The following is a 17201-nucleotide window of genomic DNA, read 5'->3' on the forward strand; positions in this document are numbered from 1 at the left end:
CTATCATTTTTTTTCGATGTAAGAAAATCAATTCTTACCAATTTTTCTTACCTGTCAAAATATTTGTGTCGACGTAAGAAAATAAATCTTTCGGGAAATCTTTACCAATTCGTGTTAGCTGCTACAAAGTAGGTAAGAAAATAAACCTTGCCCATTTTCCTTACCTCTTACAATATATTTACGTGGTAAGGAAATAAATTCTTACCTATCAAAAGTATTTTCTTGAGATAAGGTTTTCTTGCTTGTTAAAAATCGTCGTAAGGAGACCAATCCTAACTTGTCAAAACATTTTTTCGGAAAAAATTGAAAAAAACCAAAACAAATGCGCGCGCAAACTTTGAGACAAACCTTTTGTTTGGGCCTTACCAAGGAAAAATAATTTGACAAGTTAAGAGAGTGGTAAGGATTTATTTGTTTCCATGTAAGAAAATAAATCCTTAACAATTTTCCTTACTTGCTAAATTTTCGAGGTGTTTCCTTACCTGTCACTTTATGGCCAATAGGGCGTATTTTAGGTAATGAAAGGTGGAAAGAATTATTTTCTTACATCAAAAAAATGTTTTATAAAGACAATGTTTAGGATTTATTTCCATTTTAAGAACATTTCTGTGTTTGCTGGGTTAAAATATTTTAACATAATGATATTTAAGTATTGACACAATATTTGGCAAAAATGTTTGCAAAAATAGTTAACAATAACATTTTTTGAAAACATTTAAAAATATTGTGGTAGTGTGTTTTCATACAAAACGTTTTAAAACGTTATCATGACCTTTATATAACCCGACATTTTATTGTTATTAAAACGTTTTTACCTAAACCAAAAGCCAAAATATAACTTATTTAAAACGTTTTTAAAACGTTGTTGTGTTTGCTGGGAAGGGTTTACTTTCTTGCATCGAAAATAATAATTTGACAAATAAAAACAATGGTAAGGATTAATCCTTACATACCAATAACTGTTCATCCAGGTAAGAAAACAAATCCTTACCAATTTTGGTTTCCAGCTAGAATACTTTATTTTCCTATTTTCGAGATAAGAAATTAAATCCTTACCAGTTTTTTTTTTTTCCAAAAAAATCGTCTTAAGAAAATAAAACATTACCATTTTGCTTACCTTTCACTTCATATCGAGGACTTAGACCCAGAAGTAGCTATATCCACAATTACATGTTACTCATTTCGGCAACAAATGGACGGTTAATTATGCGCTCTGTAATATATGTAAGTGACTTCAAGGGGTATGTACATGGTCACTTGCGTCTAACTAACCATGCTAACTGTTTATGTGACCATGCATACATTATGCAGTCATGTCTACAGTAGAATTCACCACGACCTTTGCAGGACTTAAACCCCATTAAACCTCATTGAAAACAGCTAAACTATGTTAAATCAGGGATGTGTCTCATAGCCCAGGTTAAATCCATAAACATATGTTTCTGATTTACCTGTGCGATATTTCAATGTGCTGTGATGAAATAGGTATTATAATTTCAGTTGGATGCACCATTACAAAGCAAACGCACACTACAATACTGAGCGTGGCCTTTGTTTCCGAAATGAGAACAATAGTCTGCTTATTGTTATCCAATCATGTTGATGGTACAACTCATGTCAAACTTGTCACAGTTAAATGATCGTATCACACAAGTAAATGAGAAACATGTGATTTTGGACTTAACACGGTTTGGAAAAAGTTTTTCCATTTTTAGCTCCCTATCGGGCAGTCAGAACTTCATATTTAGGACGGCTCAACAACAATCTTCCCAAAATCGCATTTTAATCATCTTTAGATGACCATAGAGGGAAAGAATTGAAGATTTTATACAGCTTCTATGGCGAAAATTGATCAAACCGATCACACGATGGTGCTCGTTAGAAGTTGGAGCTATCGCGAGTCAGCTGTTGAGCACAATTTGAAATTACACGTCCGACTGTTATGAAATTTTGGAAGACTCTCTTCTGGAAAACAGCTCGACAACAGCTTTCCCGTGACATTTTTTACTTCAAATTGTAGTATGTTAAGGACGAACATTTTAATTCACATGTGAGCTTCTATGGCTATTATTGGAGGGAGGGTTTTCCCACCAGCCCACTAACTAGTTCATTGTCTATACCTACAGTACAGTGAGTGAGCTAGAGGTCAATCATCAATTGGAGCGCTGTGTGTGCACTGAATAGGAAAAACGGACAGTAACTGCATAATGATACCTCAAAGTCACTTGCATTTATTATGGAGGGCAATTAACCATTCATTTGTTGCCGAAATGAGTAACATGTAATTGTGGATATAGGGGCGCAGTGATGGTAAGGAATCCAAATCTTTGTACATGTACCTTTTTCTTTGACCCTAAATCGTGTCATAGCTATTATTACTTTAAGACAACAATTCAATACAATAATGCACAAATAATGATTATAGTTGTATACGTAAGCTATTGCTGGTTTATTCTATTCTTGCTAGGACGCTAAATCGTGCCATAGCTGGAGCTACTTTAAAACAATAATGTGCGATTTCAATAAAGAATAGATTTGTTTTCCACAAAATGTTAGTTTTCACTGATCACATGTCCCCTTTTAATTTGGAGCCAACAGGCAAGGTAAAACAAAGAAAATTGGCATTTCATTAGCTCGCCGATCGTGTTTGAGCTTGTACTCCTTTTCAATTTTTGAAGTAGCCAAACCTCCTCCGTGGACAGAGTGAAAAACATTTCTTAAAACGAGTATATCTTCAAAAGTTGTAAACCGATTGAAATATTTTTTCGGTATATTAAAAGGGCATTTCGTGATCCACAGCATCATCCCCCCACTTTTCTCAAAAAAAATATGAGATTTTTATATCACTGGAACCCTCTGGCTACAAAATGTTTATATGCAAAATATTCCTTGCAGATTAATTCGTTTAGCAAAGATATCGTTAAATTTGAATTTCGTTCTGGTATACCAGAACGAAATTACAACACATTGTCTATGGAGCAGCGTAATACACATAATCGTGCATAACTCGCAAACGGAAAATCAGAATCAACTGAAATTTTGGGAATAAGCTTTCGTGGATATCTACTGAAAAGTGTCATAAAAAGAGGATGCTAGGATCACAATATACTCCTTTAAAGCTAACGATTACAGGTTTCTTTACATACCAAAATATATTTGATAAACTTGTCTCAAATAGGAGAAGAAGAGGGCGCAATGTACGTCACTGGTTCAACGATACACATGCACGAGATGAGTCAGCTATCGGGAAACTCGGAATAAAACTGGAAGTATTATAAAAACTTAAATTTTATTGTAATTAAAGTACTTCCGGCTTAGTCATTCACATGGTATTTTAATACACTATTGGGCATTACAACCATGCAAAAAGTATAAATTCTAAAATAGTTAAGGGCGTCGCTGTGGAGCAAATCACATATTATGGCTTTAAGACAAGATTTAAATACAATAATACATGCATAATTATTAAAGTAGTATACGAAAGCTATAGCCTGTTTTATTCTACTCGTTCCTTTTGCTTTTTATCACGAGATTCAAACGTTACGGGTTTGTAATGCCATAGGCCTACACACTGCACTAAAGTATTGCAAGTATTGTTTCGGGGGATGTCATTGTCAATTTAGTTAGAGCTTTTGGTAGCAAATGTGGTATCAAATTAGAGTTAACAAAATGCTGCACACGGCTGTATCAATCAAATCGTCAAAACATAAGCAGGTTTAGGAGTCCATTAGTGAGGGCTTTCTTTTTGTGTGGTGTTTACATTGACAGCAATACTTTCATCGACAAGTGCCGATTAAATGCTTAAGGGTATACGAGGTATTGTTGGTCGAAGCAGCCAAAAAAGTCGATTTTCATTATCTGAATCAATATATTATTGAAACATAACACTTTGGTGTTTTGCAAAAGTGCATTCTATAAATCATATACTTTGAAAACTTGCTTAATTTATTGTTGTTAATGAGTTATGTACGTTTTACAAAAAGTGTAGTTGTTTCAGCCATAACTCAAGAACCACAGGACCTACAAAAGTATATCTGTGATATTTGAGTAATGAATTGAGTAATGCATTTTTTTTGTTAAAGCTCACTACTATTCGCAAGATGCTGTGAACTAAATTTTGTTTTGCTGCTTCGACCACCTATACATCGTATACCCTTAATATAAAACCCTTAGATATTTTATCGGTTTTGATGGAATTTCATTACCATCGGTTCTTTACATTGAATTTGTGAAGTCGATAATATCGAGTGCCTAAACAGGAGTCGCCAATCTGGATTATATTGAGGGGATTATACAAATACAACATGTTTTGAGGGGAAGTAGTCAAAACTACTCGTCCCGAGGTGTTGGATGATTTGAATACTTTGAAGTAGTGAAATCATCCAACACCAAGGGATCAGTGGTTTTGAGTGCTTCCCCGAAATGAAACATGTTGTATTTGTTTTACAATACCTCATAAATATTTTCACTATCACGGTGAAAATCAGAGTGCCTTCTGGCATAGTAGATAAGCTTAATATTTTGCTTACCTGATGTTATTGGAGGATTTCTGTTCAATCAATAATTTAGATTCATATCATTCTAATTTTCTAATATTGAAACAGTTTGAGAAATAAAGTTAAACTAGGTAAATTAAATATGAGAAAGGTTTTTAACACAAGTCAACACATACATAAATGACAGCCAGTGAAAAAATTTCACTGACCATCCAGGATTTGAACCTGGGACTTTCGGATCACCGGACCGATGCTCCACCAACTGAGCTAATGAGTCAGATGGAGAAGAGCACTGATGTTATTATCTATAGGCCTTCAGTTCAATACTCGCCCTCTATCATCTTCTCATCCAAGAAGCTTTAAGAAAGAGGTTTGGAAATCATTCCGAAATTATATTCGAGACGGAGAAATAAAGTTAAACTATGTGGTAAATTAAATATGAGAAAGGTTTTTAACAAAAGTCAACACATACATAAATGACTGGCTGGTTATGGAGGCATTATGGAAGTGCTCTAAGCATGTTGTAAACAGATTGAGTAGAGCAAAGTACAATGATCAATATGCCTTTTGTTTGGAGTAAATCGGACATACGGTTTTCAAATAATATCAGTTTGTATTTTCTTTGTATCTTATTGTTTAGCATTTATGTAAATTAGCTCATTAATTATGCAAATATGCAAATTAGAGGGCGGCTTCACTATATAGTACATTAGAACATATTAGAAACACTTTGACCAAGTTTCAGGGCAAAAGTATGCAAAATAAAAGTACCCTGAACATTTATGCATTGATTTTTTAGCAAAATATTGGCAAAAATTACATATTAATGAGCCTTTCCAGTGCTTTTAGCTCATTAACTATATTGATTATTGACAAAAACAATAGGATACAAAAAAATATAAATTGATGTATTATGGAAACCGTATGTCCGATTTGCTTCAAACAAAAGGCATATTGATCATTATACTTTACCCTACTCAATTAATCTGTTTAAAACATGCTCAAAGCATTTTCTAGTTTCTAGAAAATGCATCCAATAACACCTTAATATTGTTCAGTGTGCATGTGTGTTGCCTAAACCCTTCCATAACTTCCCAAAGCTCCCCTTTTCCCACCAGTAAATGTTGGGTACTACTAGGCGCATGAGCAGCATTACATGATTCAACATTTTTCGTGGGAATGGGGTGGGCCTCTTTACATTAGTCTGTTGAATGTGTCCCAACACCTTTGGTCAGAACTATAAGTGATATAAAACAAAATGTTAAAATACCCTTTAATATTATGGAAGAAATAAACATCACCCAGTGAAATAGTCGTCCACTTATGTTGTCGCCACTCAAGTTGTAAGCAACACTAATTTCCGGAAAAGGTACCAACTTTGCTATTAAGAATGTTAAGATTAGGCACTACTGCATAATTTTACCACTGACTGTCGTGATCACCACTTAAAACATTGGCCACTAGGTCTAAGCCGTTTGGCCTCTAGGAGCTAAACACTGACAAGTACTTGGAGCAATCTAAGACCGAATTAAAAAGACTAGTTTGCGTATGACGTCCTGTCAACCAGTTGTCTCGGTCCCAGCCGGTTTGTGTTCCTCTGTCACTCAACAAACCGTCTGGCGACAACCCTGAAATGAAACTCGCTGATTGGTTAATGGATTTCCAAATAAAACTGTTTTCAATTGGCTATAGGACGTGACTTGTGTAAGTGACACTAAACATCATAGACCCTCCACTATTTGTAGTCTTTGTAGATACCGCAAACGAAAAATGTACGCTAGCTAATAGCAGCCACTGAGGCGCCGATCGTCCGATATCGCCTTTCATGTACGCGACTTGCAGTGCGTACTCACGTACATTGTGTGGATTTATGTAACCGCATAGCTGTCCATCAACCACTGCATGCGCCGAAACCCAGCGTTGATTGACAGCAAAATTTAACGCCAGTATTTATGGCGTTGATGTTCAGCCAATCAGAAAAGACGTACTATGAGGTTGTCGCCAGACGGTTTGTTTAGTGACGAAGGAGCACAAATCGGCTGGGACCGAACTAGTCAACCAGTCTCAAAATGCCGTACTGCGCAGGTCAGTAACCAATCGCGTCAGATGCAAACTAGCCTCTAAACAAAGACGAGGGGGCCTACTCACTCAACAACATATTTGACCGACTCATCACGCCCTCTATAGTGGTTCCTGTCGCCTATAAAATGAAGCAGTTAGATGTGATTAGTTGCCAGTCTGATGAAACCACTATAGTGTAGTGGTGAAACGTCACTAAAAATGTGAATTTAACATCTTCATGGATTTGTATAAAACGAATCCTGTTAACAGACGCAATCTAGCCTTTTAATTCGGTCTTGGATTATACTTGAAAATTTGGATTACTAGATTGTTGATTACTCTGTTTGAGATAAGATTGCACATGGAATAAGTTCTATCAGCGACCACAAAGGAAATGTATTGACCCAATTGAAGTGCTTAATAGTGAGCAATGCATTTTTGTAACTGCCATGTAGTGGCCTAGCCTACCTGTAAATGACCACCACAATGTCAGTGGCTGAATTATGCAGACCTGTCTTATTTCGACGGCCGTATCACTTACTGACGTATTCGACATTTTAATATTTTTGGTACATTAGTTTGCTATATTCTACTCTATATATTCACGAAAAACCATGCCTCAAAGTGGCTTAATTAGTAAGCAAAACCTTGACATGTCTGTATCACATAACGATGTATTTGCCGATCACCTATACTGCGCAACGCCAATATGTCATTCTGGCAATTTGAAGAATTTGCCGTTGCACATAGTGACGTATTTCCGCGACGTATTTGTGCGGCTTTTTCATTGCACGGTAAAATTGCTGTTTTGTCCCTTTTACATTGTGACGTATTTGCGCAACTGTTTCACATAGTGACGTATTTGCACGACGTATTTGTCATTTGAACGGCGAAATTGTCTTTAGTCTTTTCCACATAGTGACGAATTTTATTTTTTGCATAATAAGTTATGCTCTGATTGAAAATATGGTATATGTGACCGTACAGCACGAATGAGCCGTAAATGTCCTCAATTGTATTCTGAGTTACAGTGTAAAATGGGCATGAAGGTCGTATTCATAGGTACCTCAATTAGGTGCTACGTGTACCTCATTTAATGAGATACACGTAGCACCAAATTGAAATACCTATGAATATGACCTTCATGCCCATTTTACACTGTAACTCAGAATACAATTGAGGACATTTACGGCTCATTCGTGCTGTACGGACACATATGTGCGTTACTTTTAACCAGGTTTTAATCAGAAATTAATGTTTTAATCAAGTTTATGCAGCAAATGAAAATCGCTAAATTTCCATTTTCTCGATGGAAATTCGATTTTCTCGAAATGCGTATTTTGCAAATAGGCCTACGTCAGTATGTGATATGGCCGACGATTTAGTATCTTACACAACACAGCCACATGATAAAGCCCTTATATTTGGCAGAGTCTGTTCACTAAGATCGCCACTAGTTCCATCTATATAAACTACTCTTAGATTGCCGTAGGACGTGGGTGCACAGCATGGCGCACCAATACTAACTTGGTGTCTCGTCGAGAAGGTCGTTATTATCTGCGATCGTGCCGATGTCACTAAGGGTCTATTAGCCGAGCAGGTACCGGTGCAATAATCTGCTCTGAAGGAACCTGGTTGGATCCAGTCCCAGCCTATTTCGTTGAAGGTTAACTCGAGCTGTCTCAAACAGCAATTGGCATTGGTATTACATGGACGTCCCGAATTTGATGTTCGCCGAGCGCGGTTTTGTATGGTGTAAGTGAGCGACAATATGGGCATAAAGGATGGTCTAGAATCCACGTTACCTCTGACATTCTGTTTGCACGTGACTTCGATGAAATTCCATGAATCGTTGAACAGTTTCATGATATGACGCCTGTGTGGTATTTCAATTTCAACCCAGCCTTTCTGGATGTATGTTTCTTTTGATGCTAAGGTATGTCTGCGTCCATAGTGCGATGCAGGCAACGATATGGTTATGTCGCGTTGAAGATCCGATGAACCAGGATTGGGAAGTAGGTACACCCAAAGACGAGCTGCTGCTAATTTTTTGCCGTGTGATTGATGACGAAAATGAAATCGGAAGCATTGGGATCCATCTTTGAAGTCACAGTCAACATTCTCTGATGAAATAAGAGAAAAACGGAGAGTTATATCAATATCAAGCAAGGCACACATTATTCCGATTATAAAATGACATAGCTCAAGAGAGTGAGTCACTATAATGGTCATGCAAATGTTCTGCTTTCAGTAAAGCCTCTTAACAATACCATCACGACCCATGATTATGGTGGTGATATTATAATCACCAGCTAAACCGTGACATACCATTACACTTTCAGATATGTATCATTATAAGTCTATCCTTGTATTGTAGTTATGAATTGAATCTTGCAGCAGAACTTTTTGAATGACCATCGTGTTACAATTTTCAAAGAACATAATTTTCCGCATATGTAGGAGCACCCTTTCCAGCAAAACCCAGAAAAATGTGTTTTTGCACCATAATACTTTGGGGATATTTCTGGTAATAAAATGATCTAAGGTATTTCGTTGATATATCAACCATTTTAAAGAATTTTGAAGATTTGACAGAATCCCTATAACCCCCTCCATGCAGACGACAAGTTTCATATTTTTGTTAAACTTCAAAAACATCAGAGTTGTAAATTCCCATGACCCTTTTGACATCAGCATGACAAATGCACTAAAATGAGTACAAACTATCTCAAAACTGAACTTTTTATTTTGAAGCCCATGGCAAGCACACAGAGCATTTAAAAAGACTAGCGAAGCTAAGAACGTGTGAGTAATAATCTAGATTTGTTACTATCCCTATCAAATTCAGCTTGTGAGTGATTCCAATTAATGATCAACAGTTTACAATGCAAAGTCAGACCTCCCATTATTTCAACCTAGTTTTAACAGGACACGTAGGTATAAGTAGGTACAAAAATATACAATGGACTCTTGATGGTCGTCCGGCTTTAGAGCCGGAGGCAGAGACTAACCCAGGATATCTCATCCCACCAAAATATTTATAAACGGGATAGAGTATCTTTGTATTGCCCTCGTTTTTATAGCTTAGACACACAACGGAAGTAAAACGTAATCATCTTGTGTGCTGGTATGGCATATTTGATATTCTATTATCCTCACTACACATTATTCAAATTCGTGCACTGTGATTTGTTAAAACACATCACGTAAGAGCCAATATTCTGTAATAATGGGTCAAGCACTGTAACACATTCTACGCCTAGCATTACGCTTGGTTAGGCCCTTCACAATTGAGTCTTAGTTTCCTGTTTCATGGTTGAAAACAAGGGACGAGGCGACTTTTAGTTATTAATTATTAATTATCTATTATTTTCTTTATTTTAAAACAAGTGGTCGCATCCTACATCAACCTGTTTTGATCGGAACATGCATTTAATTATTTTACAACTATGTTTGATTTTATAAATAAGTAATGGTACAGTTATGTCTTTGTTTATTCATCATTATAGTTGATACAAGCAAAGTCAGAAAGTAGCAAATGGAAGTCATTAAAAGTTGTTTTAAAAGAGAAAATCCAAAATAAAAATAAAAAATTAAATATTTTGCACTTTGGACGCGCGCAGGAAACAGGAAACTAAGAATTAATTGTAAAGGGCCTTATGCGTACAATAGTTTCGCGATATGCACTGTCCACCTTGAAGTAAACAACTTAAAATATTTTCTCTTTTAATCGCACCATTTTGTGGTAATAGAACTAAAGGGTTCACAAAAAATAACTCCCCCCTAAAATTACAAAACATTTCTTTGCATAACTTGACATACATTTCATTGATTTGAAAAATTTAAAAAGAATTGTTTTTCTATCCTCCCAATGTTCTGTCCTCTAAAAAATAGAGGCCAAAAATAATAACATTTTCCAAAAATGATGCAGTCAGAAAAAGTTGCACTTTTCAACATCCTCATTTATGTCAAATTTAGCTTCAACGAATCATTATTTTGCACTACATGATGGTTGCATGGGTGACTAAGAGGTCAGAGACAAAAAGGTGAATGAAAACAAAACAATTAAATAAATCGTAACATTGATATCGAGAAAGTTTTTTACATTACATGTAACATTACATGTATGGGATGTTGAAAAGTGCAACATTATTTTAAAGCATCATTTTTGAAAAATGTGATTATTTTTGACCAACACAAAAGGATTTTGATAAGGGATAACTTTAGTAGGTTAGCAAAAAGATGTCTCTAATCACAGGTTTTTAAATTTTTCAAATCAACAAAATGAATGTCAAGTTATGCAAAGAAATGTTTTGTAATTCCTAAATTGATTTTACCATTTTTGAAACACCGGATCAATAAAACCTTCTAGAAATACCCTGTACATGTCAATGAATCATTATTTTATACTGCAATATTATTGCATGGGTGACTGGGTAATCGTATACATAAAAATTAAAGAAACCAAAAACACCATTAAATCAATCAATATATTGATATTGAGAATGTTTTTGTACATTAAATGTATTGGATGTGGTAAAGTGCAACTTTTTCTGAAAGCATCATTTTGGAAATTGTGATTATTTTTGGCCAAAACAAACAGATTTTTTAAAGAAAGAACTTTGGGAGGGTTGGAAAATGATTCCTTTATTCACAGGTTTTTAAATTTGTCAAATCAACGAAATGTATGTCAAGTTATGCAAAGAAATGTTTTGTAATTTTAGGGGGGAGTTATTTGTTGTGAACCCTTTATAATAGAAATAGAGGGTGTAACATTACGGGGGCGAGAATTCTTCTGCGGATTCAAGAAATTTATGACTCTTCATGGGAGTCAGATGACTCCCAATATGGAGTCATTTTAGACATAGAGTCGCAGAGTGCCTGCTTCTAGAGTAACCCAGGCTCCATTTATAGAGTCACCCTGACTCCATTACAGGGTTACTCCGACAGTCATCCTAACTCCAGTTTGGCTTTCAGTGTGGCCATGCGTCGAGAACCGACCTTACACTCTTTCCGCGCGTGTGGCGGCTGCAGACGACAAGTTGCAATTTTTTTTAATTCAAAATGTCAGATTTATAAATTTTTATGACCATATTTAGAATCAAATCAACATGAAAAATGTACGAAAATGAGTACTAGTATTGGTTCAGTAGTTCTTGAGATAGCTGTTGATATTTTGAGAAAATATCTCAAATTTGGGCTTTTTTATGTTGAAGCCTATGGCTAGCATGCAGAGCATTAAGGCCGCACAGTGGTCTCATTTTTTTGTCAAAACTACACCAAATTATTCCTCTTGTCCCAACGATTAAGAAATAGTATTGTATAGTTTAGTATATCTGCGACGTATGGTTCTCGAGCAGTGGCGTAACTACGGGGGGGGCAACTTGCCCGGGCGCCACGAGCTTAGGTGGGCGCCAAATTGACCAATTCAGCATCGATTCTGCGCCCCTCCAAGCGATGAATGTCAAAATGTTCTCGCGCTTCGCGCGCATTTCAGCACAAAATCAATTGAAAGAACATTTTAAAGACCGATATTCAACTTCTAGTCACCAAAATTAATTAGTGGTTAATTAGCGCTACCAACCCTAGTTACTCCACTGTTCTCGAGTTATAAGCAAAAAGGTCAAAGTTCTGTATTTTTGGCTCCACATGGTGTCAGAACCTAAAAATGCTCCGATTTTTAACATGATGTATCCTTACATAGGTAAACAACCACATGGATCAAGGGTAATACGGTTTAATGGGTATTTGGGTCAAAATTTGTTCACACCACACAATGATTTTAAAATCTGATAATACAGATTCAGAAAAAGTATAGTTTGGCCTACCTACGTATAGTTCTCGAGTTAAAAGGTAAATTCGTTAAAGTTAAATAGCTTTACGATGTGAAGAGACATTCTTGATGGTGCAAACTATTATTTATTTGAATTGGTATCAAATTCATATGATTAGAGACCATTTTTATGAACATCGGAGCGTTTTTTTAGGTTTTGACCCCCTGTTAAGTCCAAATTGCGACCTTTGACCTTTTTGAACTCGAGAACCATACAATCTTAAAAAGTTCAAATTATACTTTTTCTAAATCTTTATGATTAGAACTACTGGCGTGATTAATAACAAGATCTGAGCAGTTTTTCCTATTCTTTGTGACCAGTTAGTGCAGCTGATTTTGGACCTTAATCACAAAAATCTCTCCTCCTTATCTTAATCAATCAGTCTGTTTTGTCTTTGTCTTTTTACATTTCTTTATCTGCATTAATTTACTAGTATTCATTTCCATAATATCATTGTATATAAAACTGCTGTATTGGCAGAGCATTTGGCGATAGTGCGCCACAATAATGTAAAATTACATATTGGAATGGTAACACAACATATCACTTTGATTTTGAGCTATTTTATACGTACCAATAGAACTTTTTTAATAATGTGCCGGTAAAACCCGGCTAAAATGTTGCACACCACGGGGAAATTATAATTTTTGCTCCCTCTGACAACTGACCCTGATATACCACTGATCTCCTTATCTCATCTATCCAGTTTATCCTGTTTTGTGCTAATCTCTTGGATACATTATTGAAGCCACAATGTGTGATTTGCTCCACAGCGACGCCTTCAATTTTGTTGAATTTCTACTTTTTGCATGATTGTAATGCCCAATAGTGTACTACTGCTTGAAAATACCATGTGAAAGACTAACCCTGAAGTGCTTTAATTACAGTAAACTTTCAGTTTTCATATCAAAACCGGAGATCTCCGATTTTATTCAGAGTTCACGGATCGAGTGGTGGCTAAACACATCATGTGCATGTGTGATTGAATCATTGAATCAGTGGCGTATGTCCATTTGTTTTCTCAATTACATGTTACTCATTTCGGTAACAAATGGACGGTTAATTCTGCCCTCCATAAAAAAATGTAAGTGACTTTGGGGTATATACATGGTCACTTGCGTCTAACTAACTGTTCAAGTGACCATACATATACCCCAAAGTCACTTGCATTTATTATGGAGGGCATAATTAACCGTACATTTGTTGCCGAAATGAGTAACATGTAATTGAGAAAACAAATGGACATAGCTAGTTCTGGCTCTAAGCCCTCGATATAATGTGTGCATATCGCTATACGTCTTGACGTATAAACTGTGTGCATATCGCTATTTGTCTTACGTCTTGTTTGATCGTCCGAGCTGTGTGAAGCTATGCCCATTGTAGGCGCTGCAGCGCCTGGATGAAATAGCAATTTTCTTCGTTTTACCTCATTTGTTTGGCTCGAAATTAAAAGGTGACAATGTGATCAGTGAAAACATTTAAATAGGAATCTATTCTTTATGCAAATCACACATTATGGCTTTAATTCACAGACTACTGCAGACCAAGTATCAACAGTCAAAGTCCCTGCGCATTGTATGCTGTGAATTCTCGCATATTCATGAGGGCCGATTGTTCCATCGTGCCAGGCGACATAGGACACGCAACACGTGACGTTCGAGGCTGGCGAAAATACAAGGCTGACAGCCCCATTCAAAATATACGGTTAGCCGTTATAAATTGAATATATGAATACAAAAGCCACCTAAGTCCATACTTTGGCCAAATTGAGTTAAGCATGGGAAATTGTTGCTATACATAGGCCTGTCATATGTATGAAAGAACAACTCAAATTCATTCTCTGCGTCTATTAAGCATGTGAAAAATAGCATGTATGAAAGAATCACCTAATTCCATGATTTGAGTCTTGTAACACATTGATTGAGATCCATTATGTATAAAAGTAACACATTCATTGCTGGAGAGTGACTTTTGAACAAAAAATGGGTTTAATAAAGGAAAGTGTGTGGTTTATATTACATGGCAGAATGCTTATCAACATTATACATACCTGTGTGCTTTATTTTGTATTATCTTACTACCACTAATCTCATTCTAACATTGTTGACTTTTTATATGATATAAAAAATCACTTAAGTCCAAAATTTAAAATGAACCCCACGAAGTCCCTGAAATGCTAATCGTCATACCTAATACAGGTTAATCCACTCATTTGCACGTAAAACTTACCATATTGACCAGGTAAATCTAACTGAAGGAATTAAAATGATACACAGGTTTTTCTCTCAAAATCACTTCCTATGGACTTTTGTATTCATGTATTCAATTGAAAAACAACATACTTACGGTGCGGTACTTTGTCGAACCCCAACGGTTTTAGAGTAAGATAATTTTGCTTTGACACCACATAACAAATTTAGAATTGTTTGTGAAGATTTCATGATTATGTGTTAATCCAATGCCGACGTCAAAAGTGGCGATATCGCATCCACCATCATCTGATCGTGCCGTGTCTAACAATCACGCCAACGTTGCGTGCCTTCGCGTATACGCGATAGAGCGTTGCGTGCCTTCGCGATTACGCGTTTGACCGTAAAAATACGCGGTAGGTGCGTAGCGGTTTCGCCTGTCGCATTTCATGGAACAATCGGCTCTCATTATCGGGTGATGCTGAGACTTTGACTGTTTGTACGCGGTCTGTTATCTTTTTCGTCCATGCTTTAATTATTTATAGAATAAATTGACGACTTACCTTTGGTATCAGCTGAAACAAAGACCTTGGTTGTGTCTGGATCGTCTTCCAAATGTTGTCTGTGGTCGTGATGGGTGAGTCTATGGTCAGCCAATGACTGCAGGATCTCTGGCGGCAGTAGACGGATGGGTTCGGTACCATTTGGGGGTTCAGATAGACTAAGTCCTTTCAAAATTGCTTGTTTAACAACTTCAACTCTAGCTATGCGTTCTGTCGTATAACCGACCTCGTCAGGCGGAGTTATTCTTGAAATTTGGTTTCGATGATTGTTAGTAGTAACAGTACGTGTGTCTAGGCTATTTGTTTGGTTGTTTTCTTGCACTGGCGAAGGAGGAAGAGAAGTGTCATCACTTTCATCCGATTCATATAGCTGATATTGAGGCTGCTGTAACGCTTGCTTATTGTCTCCAATATTAGGTTCTTGTAATGACATTTGCGGCAATCTTGGGATCACATGCGCAAAAGTTGATAGGCAATAGTTAAGTAGCAGCACCGTTAATAACATTATCATTCTATTTTCAATTAAAGTGAAAATTGTATACGGACGAAAGAGATTCAAGAATTTGATGTGTTTCTTCTTCGCTTCCTCCGACGCCAGTAACGGAATTCTTTTCAAAATCACATGAATTTCTTGGTTAATTAAGTTGAAAAGTAGGATAACCATTTTGATTGGATAGATACTGTTGGCATGTTATATACCGTCCAATCAGAACTCCTGATAGTACATGTAATCTTGTTTATTGAAGGAATGATTTGGCAGCAATCACGTGCGTCATATACACTTTCACCTACATAGCTAAATGCATATGGTCGAATCCAACCAAAAGTGTCCACGGGCCAAAAATAAAAGTCCGAAATAAAAATGTCACCACAATTTTTTCCTTTTGCCCATTGATTGATGACATATTGGCCTTATAGGAACCAAAAGTGCCATTACTAATCTTGAAAAATAAATCCAGGACGTGTGATAGTAAATGTGATATCAAAACCCAATGTTACCTACGAATACCACTAGGATGCTTTCACTATCGCAATACTAATCAACCTAAAACAAATGGAATGTTCCCATTAACGCTTTTTTTCGTGTAATGTAGACCACAGGGTGTCAGGAAAATGCTAGCTCAACCAGAAAATATTTGTTTTTATTTTTATAACGCGATCAATATGATCTTAGTCAATTTATGCTAGTTTATTTTTGAAAATGAAGTTTAGGTCAGTTTCTGTATTTTATTTATCAAATGAGTATGAATCAATTTACACATTGTATAAGAACGAGTATGATATATGTTTTCAAGAATATTAGGAATTATACGCATACACCTAACGCTTTATACAATGAAAAGGTGAAGCAACCCGGGTATTCGTAGGTAACATGAGCGATTTAACAATATTTATATTATATTACATGTGCTTCATAGATTACAGTATATCTTTCATGGAAGCGTGGAAGGGTCTATATAGGCTTTGTAGATTTTCGTAAAGCTTTTGATTTAATAAATCATGATGCTCTATTATTTAAGCTGAAACGATATGGTATTACTGGTAATGTTCTTAATGTTTTGAGTTCAATGTATATGCAATTAAATGCTTGTGTCAGAACATCTACAAGTATAACAAATGTTTTTTCTTGTAAGGCTGGAGTTCAGCAAGGTTCTTTGCTGTCACCATTTTTATTCAAACTTTTTATAAACGATTTGAGTACACGACTGAACTCTGACGAAAAAAAAAAAGTGCAGATAAATCAATGTTTTATCAGTCATCTACTATTTGCTGATGACTTAGCTCTTATAAGTGGCACTATCTTTGGTCTACAAAAACAACTTGATGTTCTAGCAGAATATTGTCATGAATGGGGCCTTTCAGTAAATATAGATAAAACTAAAATCATGGTATTTAAACGAGGTGGTGTTCTTAAACGTGCTGAGAAATGGTTTTATAAGGGAACAAGAATAGAAGTGGTCAATACCTTCAAGTACCTAGGTAATGTGTTTTCAAGTAATGGGAACTGGCTTAATGCACAGAAATCCACTGCATCGCAAGCTAACAAAGCTTTCTTTG

General features: G+C 36.1%; 1 protein-coding gene across 1 annotated transcript; it reads right to left on the bottom strand.

Moving 5' to 3' along the window:
* Window positions 1–7777: 7777 nt before the first annotated feature.
* Window positions 7778–15726, bottom strand: LOC140145937 (growth/differentiation factor 8-like). Its single transcript, XM_072167677.1, has 2 exons — window positions 15144–15726; window positions 7778–8680 (listed from the first exon to the last, which is right to left on the bottom strand). The coding sequence occupies exons 1-2, from the start codon at window positions 15652–15654 to the stop codon at window positions 7947–7949; spliced, it is 1245 nt and encodes a 414-aa protein (XP_072023778.1). The 5' UTR covers window positions 15655–15726; the 3' UTR covers window positions 7778–7946.
* Between the last annotated feature and the right edge of the window lie 1475 nt (window positions 15727–17201).

Source organism: Amphiura filiformis, chromosome 2 (assembly GCF_039555335.1).
Source record: "Amphiura filiformis chromosome 2, Afil_fr2py, whole genome shotgun sequence".
In the NCBI taxonomy this organism is placed as follows: domain Eukaryota; kingdom Metazoa; phylum Echinodermata; class Ophiuroidea; order Amphilepidida; family Amphiuridae; genus Amphiura; species Amphiura filiformis.

What these genes read in the sequence shown, in the direction of transcription:
- LOC140145937 (XM_072167677.1), bottom strand. Translation starts at nt 15,654, where the DNA reads ATGATAATGTTATTAACGGTGCTGCTACTTAACTATTGCCTATCAACT. An exon ending in TGTTTCAGCTGATACCAAAG is followed by an intron (nt 8,681 to 15,143) that starts GTAAGTCGTCAA and finishes TTATTTCATCAG; the next exon opens with AGAATGTTGACTGTGACTTC.